General features: G+C 48.8%; 2 protein-coding genes across 2 annotated transcripts in view; both read right to left on the bottom strand.

Annotated features, from left to right (window-relative positions):
- LOC140262392 (T cell receptor alpha chain MC.7.G5-like) overlaps positions 1–15361 on the bottom strand; it is a 96583-nt gene extending 81222 nt beyond the window's left edge. Inside the window, exons 1-2 of the mRNA XM_072356707.1 lie at positions 15313–15361; positions 14897–15173 (exon numbers count right to left, since the gene is read on the bottom strand). Coding sequence (XP_072212808.1) covers positions 14897–15173; positions 15313–15361 — 326 coding nt within the window. The remainder of the gene's footprint in view (positions 1–14896; positions 15174–15312) is intronic.
- Positions 1–16766, bottom strand: part of LOC140262391 (T cell receptor alpha chain MC.7.G5-like) — a 172843-nt gene that overhangs the window by 148179 nt on the left and 7898 nt on the right. The window lies entirely within an intron of this gene.

Genomic DNA, 16766 nt, shown 5'->3' with positions numbered 1-16766 from the left:
ACTGATATAGGCTGTTCAGCAATACAGATCAGAATATTAGTATAAGGACCAATATATTCATTCAGCAAATGGAATCACTGAGTGCTAGTTCTACAGTTTTGTTTTGATTGGTGTGTGAACAGCCTTGTTGTGTTTTTTCTCACTGATCCTGCTACACAGGAGCACTGCAGTCACAATAGACTACTTTTCTCTCAGCATCCACCAGGTGCACAGGCTTTTTCATTTGATCTCACGTTTACTGTTTTGGGTTATAATGCACAGAGACATTAAGACAGAAAGTTGCTCATTATTACCTACCAAGCAGTGGAAATGTGCCAGACTGGGGACAAACAGCTGGAGATCAGCCAAAAGACACTGTGAGGAAGAGGATGATGGAAGAATAAGGAGGAAGTCAGTGCTCTAAGATCACCTCAGTCTCCTACCATGCATGCCCAGATGGATATTTGCATATATTAATCAATTCTAGGAAAAGAATGAATATGTTCACCAATGTACTGCATAAGTATATCTTAACTGCTTAAATACTGAACTGGAAGTACTGTGCTCAATTTTAGGCCTCTCACTACAGTTAAGACATAGAGGCCCTGGAATGTGTCCAGAGAAGGGCAATGAAACTGGTGAGGGGTCTGAAGCACAAGTCTTATGAGGAGTGACTGAGGGAACTCCAAGTGTTTAGTTCGGGGAAGAGGAGGCTCAGGGAAGACCTTACAAGCTCACTACAGTGACCTGAAGGGAGGCTCTGGTGAGGTGGGAGTTTGACCTCAACACCAGCATAACTGGAGATTGGACTAGAGGGAATGGCCTAAAGTTGCACCTGAGGAGCATCCATGTCCCCACACAGGATAGGTAGAGGGGGAGGATCTCCTCCCTTCAACCTGCATGCTACGCTCTTCTGAATGCACCCTAGGATATCACTGGTCTTCTTGGCCACAAGGTCACACTGCTGGCTCATGGCAAACCCGTTCTCCATCAGGATACTCAATAGCACAGCAATTCCCCAGCAGCATCCTTAGTAGGAAGTGCTGAAGCAAAGAATGCATTCAGTATCACCACTTTCTCAGCAGCCCCATTTCACCAGGGCACCCACCTCTTTCAGTTGTGGACTAACAAAATAGCTAGTGGCAATTATAATGGCTATCAGTGGTGAGCAGCGATGTCCCCTCACTGACTAGGAGCAGCCCAGAGCCATTCCAGCTTCTGCCAGCCCTGAGGCTCCTGCAGCCGTGGCTGTGCACAGGGAGGGGATTTTTGTTAGAGCTCTGCAGGATTTCCTGTTCCTGTGTGAACAGCACAGAAGTAGTGCGCTGAGTCGTGTGGGTGCAGGGAGCGTAGAGACAGAGTGGACACAGATCGGGAATTGTCTCGAGAAACCGTTACTCGACCCTGCACCTCCAGGTTGTATCTACTATATGAGTCAGCGCTGGTAGTGGACAGCCACTCAAGATGGCCACTGAGTGCCTGACGGTACCACCAAACAGGATGATCTCTGAAGCTGAAGCCAGATCCATGGCAAGAGAGCAGCACAGATAGCCCAGCTGCTCGCACACCTCCTCCAGATGTTTCCAGTCTCCACTGTGAACACACTCCTGAAGAAGAAAAGCAACAGGAGACGGGCATTGAACATCCATGGAAGGAGGACGTTCCCCAGCCTCCCTGACGCCCAGAGAGCATAAAACCATGAGCTGTGAACCTCCTCTCTCCTGCCAAAGCCCCAGGCCAGGGCCACAGCTCCAGCCGCCCTCCTCCTCGGGTCCCAGTCTGGGCCGCTCTCGCAGCATCCATGTCCCCACTCAGCCTCCCTCTCCCACGCACAACAGCCGCTCCCAGGCACTGAAGTCGAGCTCCAGGCTTCAGCGTCCCCGCGGGGGAGTAGCACGAGCCGCGCTGAGCCCCGGCCTCGCCGCCCTCCGTGCCCGCCTCTCACCTGCCGGCCCCAAGGCCAAGGCCAGCAGCCACGACCCCAGCCCGGTCACCATCGCGCCGCGCCGCTGCCGTCTGCCCGGGAGGCGGACAGGAGCAGAGCGGGACCTCGCTCGGGACGCCCCTCGTCGGGCGATGGCGGGTCAGCGCCCACCGCTCCGCCCTTTCCAGCTCCGCGACCCCTTCGGCGGAGGACGGGGAGGGCGTGGGGCGGGGCGAGGGGCAGCGCGGGGGGCAGAGACGGAGCTCGGCGTCCCCGCACTCGGAGGTTCCGGGCTCTGGGCTGATCCCCGTGCAGCCCTCCATGAGCTAGGGTCCCGGGCCTCGACCAGCCACAGCACGGCAGCCCCCACGAAGGGGCTGTTGTCCCGCAGCCTCTTTCTTTGCCTGTGACTTCCCGAGCGAAGCACCGACAGCTTCTCCTGACTTCCCTCCCCTCCACTGCCATGGTACCAGGAGGTTACATGCGGAAATTCTCCTTCAGATCTTTTACCCCGAGCTCCTTGTTTCAGCTCCACTGGGTTCTTTCCTCCTGGTCCTCTCACAGTACACTGCTGTCACATTATCCCGTGCTATCTCTCACAGTGCTCCCAGAATGGTTTATAAACTGAGCACACTGTCTTCCTACTCCAGCCCACTGATGACCCACGACATAGAGATCTCACAGGAGCTGCACAGAAGACACTGCATTTAACAGAATGTGAATCTCCATATCTCCTAGCCTTGACTTTCAGTGACATCTGCAGAGTATTTATGGAGACCAAACAGTGAATGTGAACTCAGTGAGTTTTGTGTTTCCAACAGGAAAGACATGCCTCATTCCAGAAGGTCATGCACATTTGTCTCTACCATGAAATGAAGTGTTTCTAGTTCAGCTTTTCCATATGAATTAGCAGATTATGAACAGGAACCTAGATCCAGAACTGAATTTTGCATTTCATGCACTGAAAATAATGATGTTAATATTGGAATATACCAAACTTTGCACCAGAAGCATCCTATAAATGCTCACACAGGAAGAGAAAGAACAGTGTATTCAGGTCCAGCAGGTAAAGTCAAACCCCTATATGGCCCAAGGTGACAGTTTCATGGTTCATGTCATCTCCAGTGATGAGTTGTGGTGTCACCACTACCAGCTGGAATCAAAAGAGCCAGAGTCCATGGAGTGCACCATTAGAATTCCCTAGTAAAGAAAAAATTTAAGACAAAGCTCTTTGTGGGTAGAGTGATTTGCACAGTGTTTTGGATAGCAATGGGGTGATCCATCACCCATCACTAGCAGACATAGTTTTCACAGTAATCTATGCACATTGCAGGGCCTCTGCCCTGCTTGCTCTGACATTACAGTGTCCACTGGATTACATCACACTGAAATGCACCCTAAAACACATTAGAGCTATTCAACCACTGATTTGCTCACAGAGGCACAAGAAAAGAGCCTGTGGCTGTGGATGGAAGCAGGCAACGCTGCTGCTAGAAGTGCCCAAGTGCTTATGAATACCCAAGGGAAGAAAGAAAACAAGAATGGGTCCAGACCAGCTGCAGGCAGGCAGAGCAGTTCACCTGGATTGGTGGCCAGAATTATGCAAAACACAATTCCCAGTGTACAACACTGGTTTAGGACTCAGGAAGAGGAAAGGAGTGGTGAAACAGAAGGAGCTCTTACAGAAATGGCTATCAGTGGTGTGCAGTGATGTCCCCTCACTGACTAGGAGCAGCCCAGAGCCATTCCAGCTATTGACAGCCCTGAGGCTGCTGCCACTGTGGCTGTGCACAGGGAGGGGATTTTTGTTAGAGCTCTGCAGGATTTCCTGTTCCTGTGTGAACAGCACAGAAGTAGTGCGCTGAGTCGTGTGGGCACAGGGTGTGTAGAGACAGAGAGGACACAGATTGGGAATTGTCTCGAGAAACCGTAGCTCGACCCTGCACCTCCGGGCTGTATCTAACAGTATATGAGGCAGTGCTGATATAGCATAGCCACTCGAGATGGCCACTGAGTGCCTGACGGTACCACAGTACATAATAATCTCCGAAGCTGAAGCCAGATCCTTGGCAGGAGAAGTGCACAGACTCTCCAGCTGCTCGCACACCTCCACCAGATGTTTCCAGTCTCCACTGTGCACACACTCCTGAAGAAGGACAACAACAGGAGACAGGCATTGCACATCCATGGAAGGAGGACGTTCCCCAGCCACCCTGACGCCCAGAGAGCATAAAACCATGAGCTGTGAACCTCCTCTCTCCTGCCAAAGCCCCAGGCCAGGGCCACTGCTCCAGCCGCCCTCCTCCTCGGAGCTCAGCCAGGGCCGCTCTCGCAGCATCCGTGTCCCCACACAGCCTCCCGCTCCCACGCACAACAGCCGCTCCTGGACACTGAAGGCGAGCTCCAGGCTTCAGCGCGCTTGCGGGGGGCAGCAGCACGAGCCGCGCTGAGCCCCGGCCTCGCCGCTCTCCGTGCCCGCCTCTCACCTGCCGGCCCCAAGGCCAAGGCCAGCAGCCACGGCCCCAGCCCGGTCACCATCGCGCCGCGCCCCGACGCGCCGCTGCCGTCTGCCCGGGAGGTGGACAGGAGCAGAGCGAGACCGCGCACGGGACGTCCCTCGTCCCCCCGTCTTCGGGGGAGGACGGGGCGGGAGCGGGGAAGCGCGAGGGGCAGGGGCGGAGCTCGGCTCCCCGGCACCCGGAGGTCCGGGCTCAGGCTGATCGTCGCCCAGCCCTCTATGCTCGAGGGGCCCGGGCTGATCCGAGATGGAGGAAGACGCTGCTTCTTTCTCTTGCTCTCTGGTATTCTGCAGCTGCAGACGTTCTCAGAAGCTCTTCCTGTTATCGGAGTCTCTGATAATCGTGTGGGGAAAGACTGTGAAGGAGTGCGCACCCTGTCTGTGGAACTGGTTTTGACAGAAAATGATGAGGAGAATATGGAGCTATGTTTCCTCATCAGTCATCTCCAGAAAGAGGATACTTATCTCACATAAAAAATGTGGCTTCAGCTTATCCTCATCCTACTTTCCCTCAAGACCCTTTATCATCTCTGTTGCCCTCCTTTGGATGCTCTTTAACAGTTTAATGTTCTTCTTACAGTTTGACATGCAAAACTGCATGCAGTACTCGAGGTGAGGCCACACCAGCACAGAGCAGACTGGGACAATCACTTTCTCTTGTTAGAGGAACTTTCTCAGTTAGCAATGCTGCGCCTGATGCACTGCAGGATACAGTGTATGTTCTGTCCTGCTATGGCACTCGGTTGACTCACATTCAGTTTCCATCAACCAGAACTCCCAGAACCCTTCCTGAGGAGCTGCTCTCCAGCCTGGAGACAAGTTACTGGTCACCAGCCTGATGTAACTATCAATTATAACACTTTATGCCAGCCAGCCAGTTATTCACCCATTACATTACGTTTCTTTTTGCATGGTTTTATGCTGGACATTTTGTCCAGAAGGATAATGTGAGAAATGACATTGAAAGCTTTGCTGAAGTCCAAAAATAGCACATCATCTGGCTGTCTAAGTAGCTAAGTTTGTTCCTGTGCCTGTAGAAATCACAAGGGATGCAGAGGAAGGAGCTTTCTGCTGGGTGGATATCATGAAAGGAGCTGCTTGTGAGCAAATGTCCTGGTTTCCATTACTGTAGAGTTAACTTTCATCCTACTGGTTGACATAGTGTGGTGTTTCAGATTTAAGATAAGAATCATGTTGATGACACAGGTGTTTTAGGTGACACACAGGTGTGTGTTTTAGATGTTTCTGAGCAGTGCTTACATTATGTCAAAGACTTTTTGGCTTCTCAGATTGTTCTGGCAGAAAAAAAGGCTGGGGGTGCACAGGAAGCTGAGAGGGGACAGAATTAGGACAGCTGACCTAAACCAGCCAAAGTGATAATCCCTACCATATTATGTCATGTTGAACAGTGAAACTGAGAGGAGTTGGCCCAGAGCTGCTGCTTGTGGACTGTCTGGTCCTCAGTCAGCAGGCAGTAAGCATTTGCTTTGTGCATCAATTCTTGATCAAGACTTGTTTAACATCTTCATCAGTGACCAAGATGAAGGGATAGAGTCAGCAAGTTTTCTGATGATACAAAGCTGAGAGGTATGGCTGACACACCAGAATGTTGTGCTTCCATCCAGTGAGACCTAGACAGGCTGGAGAGTTGTGTGGAGAGGAATATAAGAAAGTTTAGCAAGGGCAAGTGTTGAGTCCTCCACCTGGGGATGAGAGTCCCTTCCATTTGAAATTATTTTATGATTCTACGGCATTATTTGTATTATAACTCACTGATTGCTTATTGGCTCAGTTTTGGTCAGCAGCAGGTCCCTTTCTCAGCTGACTGGAACTGGCTCTTCCCAGTAGCATGAGACAACTTCTGGACTGTTCTCATAGGGGCCATCCCTGCAGTTACACTCCTTACTAAAACCTTGCTACATAAGCCTAGTGTCTGGACTTCCCCTAAGCAGGAATTCCATGTACCCCCTTCTGCTGCACTTAAGCTGACCTTGCCATTTTTCTGACACCACTTTTGTCTATGAGACGTTCGCTCTTTGTGCCCCTGTCTTCTGTATCTTCTGTACAGGTTATGGCTTGGATAGTTAATTTGCTTCAAAGTAGCTTGCCTTTTACTGGTTTTGGATTTGTAACAAGAAGACTGTTGGTAACACTCTGATACACAGTTGTTGCTGAGCAGCACTAACATGGAGTCAAGGCCTTCTGCTTCTTGCACTGCTCTGCCAGCGGGTAGATCTATGGTCCAAGGGAAGTTGGTTGGGTCATAGAGAGGACGGGTGACTCCAAATGACCAAAGGAACATTCCACAGCATATAATGCCATGTATGGAAGAAAGAGGGACATTCAGAGTTATGGCATTTATATGGCATAATTAAGCCTTGTTTTCCTAGAAATGGTGGAATATCTACCTGCTGATGAGTAGTCAGTTATTTTAGTTTATTTTGCTTTGACAGCACGCACTCTTATTTCAACCCAAGAATTATATTCCTTTTTTTTTTTTTTTTTTCATTCTGTTCCCCATCCACCTTGGAAGGAGTGAGCAAGGAGCTCTACAGTGATTGAGCAAGGAGCTCTACAGTGATTAGCCGCTTGTAAGGGTTAAACCACGACGACTCCTAGAGGCACTGTGGGGAAAGGCTGAGAACTGCAACTTCCTCTGGCACATTTACAGAAGGCACGGAATCAGATTTTTGTTGAAATCCAGTTGGATTACCCGTGGCGGTGAGAACCAGGCAAAAGTAGCCAGCTGAGTCCTCAGGGTGCAGGGCACACAAAGGCAGAGATGCCACGGACTGAGAATTGTCTTTGGAAGCCATGGCTCTGCCTTTTACTCCCAGTAAGTATTGAATGGTTGAAGAATCATAGCTGATATAAGAGATGCTCTCAAGACTGACACTGAGTGCCTGGTGGTACTACCAAAAGTGATGATTTGAAGTGGAACATGGGGGAAGCTATGAGTGTTGTTGGCTTATCTGCAAACAGTCCTATATTCCCCAGTCTGAACACCTTTGAACAGATGGTGGCTTCGAGAAATGCAGAGAGGTGTTGGGGTGGGAGAAGATGTTGGAACTGTTTTATATCAAGAAAAGAATTATATCAGGGATGGAAGCACTGCCAATATAGACTTTGCAGAGCTTGTTCTCTGGTGCTGCTTTAGATGATGCAGATTTTGCATGGGTGAAAACAGGGCTTAACTCACCATGATGTTTCACACCACAGTAATAAACTGCAGCATCTTGGGAAGAAATGTTTGCTATTTCTAAGGGAGCTGTTTTATTTTTGTAGACCATCACAGAAAATTGGTGATCACAAAACTTAGCCCCTGAAGATTCAAATGCTTCCAGAGCATATTCAGAAGGACTTCCTAGAAGCTGGCAGTAGAAATTCAAAGTCTTGTAACTGTCCTCATTGGTGTACTGGCAGGGCAGAATCACATGCTGTCCAACTATGGCTGATGTCTCAGAGAAGAATTCCATCTGGAGGCTGCCTCCAGCGAGACCTGCAACACAGACAGAAATACATTCACAAAGTACTCTCACTTACTCTGCATTTATGACTGTGTTTGTCCTCAAACCCTTCTGTCTTCCACAGAAAGTCTAGATATGTTCCTTCATCACCCCTCTGCATTTCTCTCTGATTTCATCGTTTTGTCAGCACAGGCCTCCACATACCCTGTTAGAAACCTTGGGAGACAACAGAAAGCACATGAGTATACACTCTAGTGGGTTAGTAGGACACATGCTGGTACAGCGGAGATGAAGATAATCTTTCTGAGCTCCAAACCCTTTGAAAGACTCTAAGCACACTGCATAATAAGTTGCTTTTGTCAGTGACATCCTGCAAACTTCCAGGGTGGGCATTACAGGGTCACACCTTCAGGATGGGGAGGGAAAGACTAAGACCTATTGACGTCTTGCCTTTGCTTGTCTTGGCAGCAGAGGATGGACAGAGTCTCAGTGACTTCCTGCACATTTTTCCTGGTTTCTCTCTCCAGTCATAAGATTTACTCTACAAAGGAGCATCTGCCCCTCACTGTAGAGTATATTATTTTGTGTGCTATTTGTTGGTGGGAGGGCTTTTGAAGACACAATGGCTCTTCATAATGTTCAAAGCTTTCAGAGACGTGAGTGTAGCATTCTTTTCTAAAGCTTCTGTGTTTCTCTTAGTTTAGATTCTGCAATTCTGGAAGAAACAGTGCAGTAATTATGGGGGAAGATGATGAAGGAGAAAGGAAAGTATTTTAATAGATGAATGTATCAATTCCTGTAATAAGAGAATAGAGTCCTGACTTTGGTGAGTGGGCTTAGCACTGGTTGTGGCAGGGCAGGCTGAAAGGCATGCAGAGCAGGGGTATATGCAGCCCTATCTGTAGCACAGCAGTGCACCTGTGCAGGATGCAGAGAGAACTTGGTGCTGCCTAGCTGCTGTTGACATGGCATAAACGAAGGGTATCAGGATCAGGATTAGGAATGAAGTTGGAGACAAAATCCTCAAGTTTGGAGCCTATGGGTAGCAAACTGTTGAGGAGCAACCCCAGCATTGAAAACTTTCATGACATCCTCCCGGCAGATCAACAATCTTTGCTCTGATTCTCATTCTGTTGGTTAATTTGTATCTGAAGTAAAGAGGCCCTTTCGTCACTGCACATCTAATTCTGCAGTAATATATGCTGTCAGCCAAGGCAATATTCTTCTTGCGCAAGGTGAGGTCTGCCCAGTAAAGAACAGGCCCTCAGTCAAAATCCATCCAGGTGGGGAATATCCTTTGGACAAAGCAACTATTACTCTCTGCAAATCTGATTGTACCCTACCAGAAGAAGAAGGGATTTTGGTTCAAAGATTTTGTGACAAGCTGCCCGACTGATGTGAAAACCTGGAGTGGTGATAGGAATGAGTTGTTTTGGTGTAGCACGTATAGTAGGCTGACAAGGATCCCAAAACTGCCCATATCAATATGATTGCCCACCATCCTCTGCTCACTGTTCTCCCTGATTTCTGCATTTCCCCCACCCTGTTGTCCATATTACAAAGTGACAAGGCTGACTAGGGGCTGCAGTATAAAGGAAAGATGACACAGTAGTGAGTGTTTGATGCTGGTGCGCAGTAACATGCAGAGAGGCATGCCCTAGTGCTGGGAACCAGGGCTTCTGAAAAGCACATGGGACAAGCAGTGATGTCCCTTACTGCCTGGGTCAGAATGCTCTTCTGACCTGGAAAGAGCCCTGGTCTTGTCCTTTAGACTCCCAGAATGCAGTAGAACTCCACCACATCCCTGTGCCAGAGCCAGATAAGCCGGAGGGCACTGGACCACTGTTTGCTACCAACAGGTGCCCTGACAGGTCCAGCACATCTTAGGACTCTCAAAATTTGCTCACAGTGAACTTGGGCCCTTAGCCTGTGAGTAGATGGCAGCAGTAGTTGTTTGAATGTATGTTGTGGTGTGACCCAGTGTAGTTGATGAGTAAGGTGGTGTGTCCACGCTGGTCTTTGTCCAGAGTGACAAGGTCATAGAGGTCTTTGATTATTGGCAAATGACCACAAATTCTCAGTAGAATGTATGTATATTATGTATACTTATGATTACTTAATAACATGCATGGCTATAATAAATACTTCAGAGTGTCATCAATACAATACTCACCAAACTGGTTCCAGAACTAGGACTGATTTAAGGCAAAGTCTTCATGGATAATCCATGTCATGGAGGCTGCCAGGCATTCCCAGCAAGGATCCAGTCCATCTGGTACACCTTGCAGGGTAGTTCCTGTTTCTCTTTTCCTTCTCATGTCATGTTCTCCAGCACCATGACAATATGAGTCCCTTGCACACATCTCATTGCTTTGTATCTGTGCCTCAGGAAATTGCAGATTATCTCTCCGCAGAGGAACTATTTTCTCTATTGAGTCAAGCCTTTATGAGGAACACATGTGGTGGAGAGACTACCCCTTCCTTTCTGACAATTGATAGAGGAAATAACTGACTAGTAATTTTCACTGCTGTTCTGTAGTCAGACTTTGGGCAAAGTGAGCCATTCATAGCAGGAGACGCTGTCAGATATAGCACAGAAGGCCATTGGGAAGAATCTTTGCTGGAGCTCTCTGCAGTCATTATACATTTCCACCTCTCCAATCCAAATAGAGCCAAGGAAGAACAGAAGGTGTGAGCATGTTAACTTGTCAAGGTAACTCATGATCTCTGTCTGCACTTTTCAGTGACTGTTCAGGCTATGTAGTGTGCCCTACAACACCTCCAGCAATGCTAAGGCCTGACACTGCCTTTCAGTGTATATGAGGAGATACCACTGTGAAGGGAGGGAGAAAGATTAACCTAATGAGCAATCAGTGTCAGTTGGTAATTAAAATCAGAAAGATTGTAATTAAAAACATTTAAAATGCAATTTGAAATGAGTTAGTGGTGCCCTCTATCTTATACCTCGTTTACTATTTGTTCCTCCAGTTGTCCTTATCTTACCAAACCCTCTCCCTCACATGCTTGGGTAATTCTCAAGCATGAAGAAGAATCAAAATCATGCTGCTAACAGCCAAACTACAACTTTCTTGATTCTTCCAGCAGTGGGACTGGGTCTAGCCTTCTCCACTACTGCAGGTACAGGCTATCTCTGTTTCAAGTTTCTTCTTCCTTCATTCCTCCTATTCAGCCCATCCTGACCCTCCTTGTGACTTATCCTTCCTCCAGGTGGATGCTGTGTGTTCAACACTGAAATGTCTCAGCTCAAACACTTGCATATTTCCTCCTGCCAGGATAAAAACCCAACTAAGTTCATGTTTAACCCACCATGAATAGTACTGTTTCCACCCACCACAGCTACTGTTCAGGGATGGTGTATAGGAACTGTTGAATCATGGCCTAAACCTCTAATTGATCACCTGAGGCAAGCACTGAGTCAGCTTGGGGGAGCACAGGTGTAGTCAATTCAGCTGTGTGACCAGAAGGGGTGGAGCCTGGCTGCACCTCTCCTAGACCCCATTTAAGGGCTGACCGCCACTGAGGAAGGATCTGTTCCTGGAGATTGCTCCCTTTGGAGTTTTTCCATGAGCTCAGGATATGGGTGAGCATTTTCATTTATTTTTGATTACCCCTTTCCACTATGATAATCTTTCATGTTACGTGATCTGTAGATACCAGCCTAACCTACACCACTCTGTATATTTGTTGATTATACAGATGGTTAACTGTGTCACCAAACAGACAGCGTAAAAGGAGTACTGTGTGCAGTCAGGAAAAAAAAAAGAAAGAGTCCTCAGATTTGGGATAACTATCAGTTTTCTGTTGGGCAGAAAAACCAGCACAGATTCAGGGATGCAGGAACAACTCCCAGCCAAGTACTTGTGCTTTTCCAGAGCAGAGTACAGTATGGACACCTCTCCACAGTGAACAGAAAGCCTTCCTCAGTCTCAGACCAATGTAGCTTTCTCACGTGCTGAGGGCTTAGCTGAAAGCTGTTGGGTAGAAAAGAAAGTTTTCCTCCTTGTGGTTTTTTGCCTTACAGTTAAAGCCACAAGAGTAAAGGTCCCTGTTTTTTCATCATGGCCCCAAGCTTTGGACTATTTGGACAACGCTCTGACAGATATGGTTTGAATTCTGGGAGGTCCACTGTGCAGTCAGGGGTTGGACTTAATAATCCTTGTGGTTTCCTTCCAACTCAGAATGTTCTGTGATTCTGAGAAGAGTAGACATTTAAAATGTCTCCTAGAAAGAGCTCCCTTCCCTGACATGAGTAGTTAGCAGAGACAATGCAAAGCACAACAGAAGGACAAGCAGATCAGCTTAATACTCACTTCCATGTCCCAAGTAGCTTCACCTTACATAGCAATCCTCAATAGCATTTCTGATGGTTATTCTCTCTCCTTATACCCAGGAGAGTTTTGCTGGACTTCTTTACTCATTTCCCATGAGCTTGGACAAATCTGTTTAAAAAACAAATAAACAAAACAAAAACCACCAGTATGTTCTTAATGACATTTGTCCCTGTTGCACAGGCTGGGTAGGCAGAGACTCAGCCTCACCACAAGCTGGTCAAGCTGGGCTCAGAGCTACACGTGAGTAGTGGTGAGACTCAACTGTATCTCAGAGCGCCCACACCTTCCTGTACGCAGCTGCATGCTGCAGGCACCAGTGTGTGCTCAGCGCACAGAAGTAGACAGCTCTGTGCTGAAACTTGACATCCTGCACACGGAGAAGCACATGGGAGTTTTCCACAGAAAGCACAGAAGAGAACCTCCCAAAACTCTTTTGAGGCCTGAATGCATCCACCCGCAGCAGTAGCTTAGGGGACTGAGTCAGGTGCTGTTGGTACCAGTAGATAGAGAAGACTGAGCTGCTGGTGGAGAAATTGCAGTGCAGACTTGTGTTGTGTCCTCTCTGAATGGCTATTTCTTGTGGATACTGCAGCACAGAGTCCCTCTGTGCACAACCTGTAAAGCCAGAAAGACATTTCAGCATGACCAATATATCCATTCTCTCTCATGCATCTGTCATTGTACCAACCTGCTCACTGTCTCCACTCTACATTTCACTTTTCACAGGCTGTAAAATCCTGAGCTAAGTACACATGCACTTTTCTTTTCACTACTAATGCCCATGCTTTACTGTTTTATCACACTAGGCTCTGAGTCCATCTGTTCTGTTCACCCCTGAGCTGTATTAACTCTTTATTTCTCTTTTGGTAGGAGACATGAATTATTCCTGTCCCACCTCACTTTGTGATTTCTTACTGTGAAATTTACTCCATACTTCCTCCCACATATTCTGTCCTTGCTTTCTCCTTGAATCACACTGAAGTTCTTGCATGGACTCAACCTTCTTTCCTGCTCTATCAAGGATTATACCCATCTCCACACAGTCTTAACAGCATTTTCTCCAGTACATCCAGGAGGGTACAAGCTCCTATCTACTGTTCTGATCTCTGTTCCCTAGCAGCAATCCTTCTTTCACCATACATACCTATGAACAGTGCATGTAATATACTAGGTATCTGCAGAAGAAAAGCCCAGAAACTTATTCATCTCCATACTGTCATTGCTCCTGACATTTGCCAGATTATTCACTGTACCCATCTGCAGGCCCTGCTTTCCCTACAGAAAATATTTCCAATTCTACCAGGGAGATAGTACTCATATTTCCCCCCCTTCCAGAAATGACAGGGTGCTATCTTGTCCCAGTCTTCCCCTTCAGAAGATCACATCTCACCAAAGTCTGTCAGTCTCATCAAGGCTGTCAGAAAAAGCAGGACCATGTCACACTCTTTGCCTTCACCATGCAGTGCTTGGAATGACAAATTCTCAGCTTCTCTCTCTGCCAGCTATAAGCAGCCTCTACACTTCAACAGTGGGGGTGGAGCAAAGCTTGCTATGCTGCTTCTAAGGATCTCAATAGCCGAGAGCAACTGGTGGTTAAACCTGTCAAGAGAAAAACCAAATCAATCTGTCCTGTGGTGAGTGTTACCTATGGTCAGCCACAGACTTTTCAGCACTGGGAGCTTCTTACATAGAATGAATGGTTGCAAAGGACCTACAGAGGTCCCTTCTTCAAGTACAACTGCCTCGTGTGGTCAGGTCACAGCTGAATTTGATGGTTCTGAAGGTGACTCAGTTAGTTATAAGGTAAAAAGTCCCAAAAGTGTACCTATGTACTTCCCTCGCTTTGTCCTTCCTGATGCTCACAGCCAGTCCCAGCCAGAACTCAGCCAGACTCAGATGCCTGCACCTACCTCTGCTATCAGTGGAGAAGGGATTGCTTCTACTGCCCTTCTCTGTTTCCCTGGGGACTGTCTGGGTGGAGGTATGACCAATCATACACAAAGGAACTTAGACCCAGGTGTCAACTTTCTCTCCAGCTCTGTTCCCAGGAGCATGGACCAAGTCCTATAAGGGAAACATCTCCATGCACAGCTGCTACTGCAGAAAGCCCCCCACAGGGAAACACTCTCCAGCTCAGGCAGTGAAAGACCTCTAACCACAAACTTGTGCTTAGCTGTCAGGTATATGCACACATAATCTTGTGATTCAACATGGGTAGTAGAAAACTCCTGGCTCAGCTAAGCACTAATACTGAACATTTTCAATGTCTTCTCAAAGAGAACAGGTGCCCACCAGCTCTTCTCTTCGAGGATCCTGTGTGGATAAATTAGCAATGTGGCAATAAATGAGTTTCCAAAAGGAGTCATTAGAATGAGTGTCAAGTGCAGATATTTGTGGTATTGCCAGGAAGTTATCTCAATACCAAAGGTGCTGTGTTTGGGGCAAGACGAAACCCCGTTCAAAAAGCTCATGATCTTGGAAAGCAATCGATAAAGGAAACCCAGGAACGTGAAAACGATCCCCACAGGGACATTCATTGAAACAGGGCCTGTTAAAAGTCTTCCAGCACCGGCAGCGCCCCCTGCGGGCCGAACTGTGCCGCCCACCGCAGTTTGTGCCCGTCCGCAGCCCCAGCTTCTCTTCCCGTGGGTCCTCGGCGCAGTAATACACCGCCGCGTCCGTGAGTCGGGGACGGGAGAGCCACAGGGTGCTGGAGCGGCGGTCTGCCGACACCGACAGCCGCCCCGCCGGGTCCGCCACCTCCTTGGAGCCTTGGAAGGCGCTGGCGATGAACGCGAGGCCTCGGCCTGGGAGCTGACGGTACCAGTATATGTAAAACTGTACGTTGGTGCGTGAGCAGGTGATGCCGATGGGTGTGCCCTCGGTGGTCTCTGCCGACGGCGCCTGCTGCACCTGGGCTCTGCTCACAGCGACTGCCGAGACGAAAACAAGAAGCAAACTAAAAAAATCCCCTTACTCCAATAAAAAGGAGAGAGGAGCACGAGGTCGGAAAGAAGCCGGATGAACAGCGGAGAGCACGACCCCGACCCCTCCGGCAGCAGCACCGCTCACCAAGGAGCACCGCGGCCAGTCCCGCCAGCCCTGCCCAGCGCTGCCGCATCCCGCCGCTCCACCGTCCGTGTCTCGCTGCCCCCACCAGCCCCGGCTCTTCTCTGTCCGCGGCGCCTCCTCTCCGCCGCCAGCTCCGCCCAGGGACTGCACCCTGCGCCGGCGTCACTAAGGGTTGCTCCGAGGTGCGAGTGCTTCCCATCTGCGAGTGGTTGCTGACCTGCAGATCTCTGTGTGCACAAGTGAAGCAGCGCTGCCGGGGGAGAGCTGAGAACCCCTTCCTCAGAGCTCCACCATGTACAGACATACTCCCTCCCTTCCCGAGTCGCTGCACGGCCAAGGAAGATCCCTGCACCAGGGTGTCCTGCACAGCACAGGGATGCAAGGCACTGTCAGAGAGCTCGACTTCTGCCAGCTGCAGGAGGCTGTATTTCCCGGTGGTGTCAGCCATGTGCTGAAATGGGCATCCTGCTTGGGGCCTGCTGCTGCCTGATGTGTTACCAGCTGTGGGGCTTGGGCTTTCTTCTGCTGGTACCAAAACAAGCCATGAAAGTTAGCTGCCAGGTATGTGCAGGTAGTCTGGAAGGTGTTTCCCTTCTCCACTGTGATCTGTCCTTCTTGCTGTGTGACAATGGTCTGCCCCATGGCATCTGGAAGAAGAAAGCAAAGGTGAGCAGCTCTGCAGGGAAGGCTCCAGTATGCCAACATCGAGTGGACAGAAAACAGTGGTATAGAAGGTTCTGTTCTGCAGAAAGGTGTTGAGGCCTGGACGTAGCAAGGTGGTTTTGGAAGAGCTCTAAGCTTGTAGGCCAAAGGGGGGAGTTGCGTTTTCCTAGAGGAAGCACACACCTTAACCCATTAGATTCATAAGCACTCTGACATTCGTTCATTCTATCAACATTAGCATGGGCACTCAGTACAACTAATAGCCCTGTGTGGAGCCTGGGTTTTCTGGAGTAAAGTGATCATCCCAGCAGGTGTACTGACTGGAGCTTTTTGTCCTTCCTCCCCTGCAGTGCATCCCCTTGTTCCTCCCCACTCCTCCATTTCCCACACCTTTGTTCCTTCCCCGTTCCTATGTCTTCCTTAAAAGTTTTGCACATTCCTGCAGGACCCTCTCAAACATTCTTAATCTTCATTTTCATCTTGTCACTTGTCACTCACAAAGCTCAGGCTCACCCACTTCAAAGCTACACCTGTAGTTTCCTGATGGCACATCCATTAGAATCATAGAATCACCAAGGTTGGAAAAGACCTAAAAGATCATCCAGTCCAACTGTTCACCTATTACCAATAGCTCCCACTAAACCATGAATTTGAAACCCTCTGGTCCTATCACTAATGACATGAGAGAAGAGGCTGACCCCCAGCTCACTACAACCTCCCTTCAGGAAGTTATAGTGAGCAATAAGGTCTCCCCTGAGCCTCCTCTTCTCCACGCTGAACTGAATTAGTAG

This window comes from Excalfactoria chinensis, chromosome 24 (assembly GCF_039878825.1).
Source record: "Excalfactoria chinensis isolate bCotChi1 chromosome 24, bCotChi1.hap2, whole genome shotgun sequence".
Classification (NCBI taxonomy): Eukaryota; Metazoa; Chordata; class Aves; order Galliformes; family Phasianidae; genus Excalfactoria; species Excalfactoria chinensis.
Note: the sequence above shows the minus strand (reverse complement) of the source record. Positions and strands in the feature narration are given on the sequence as shown.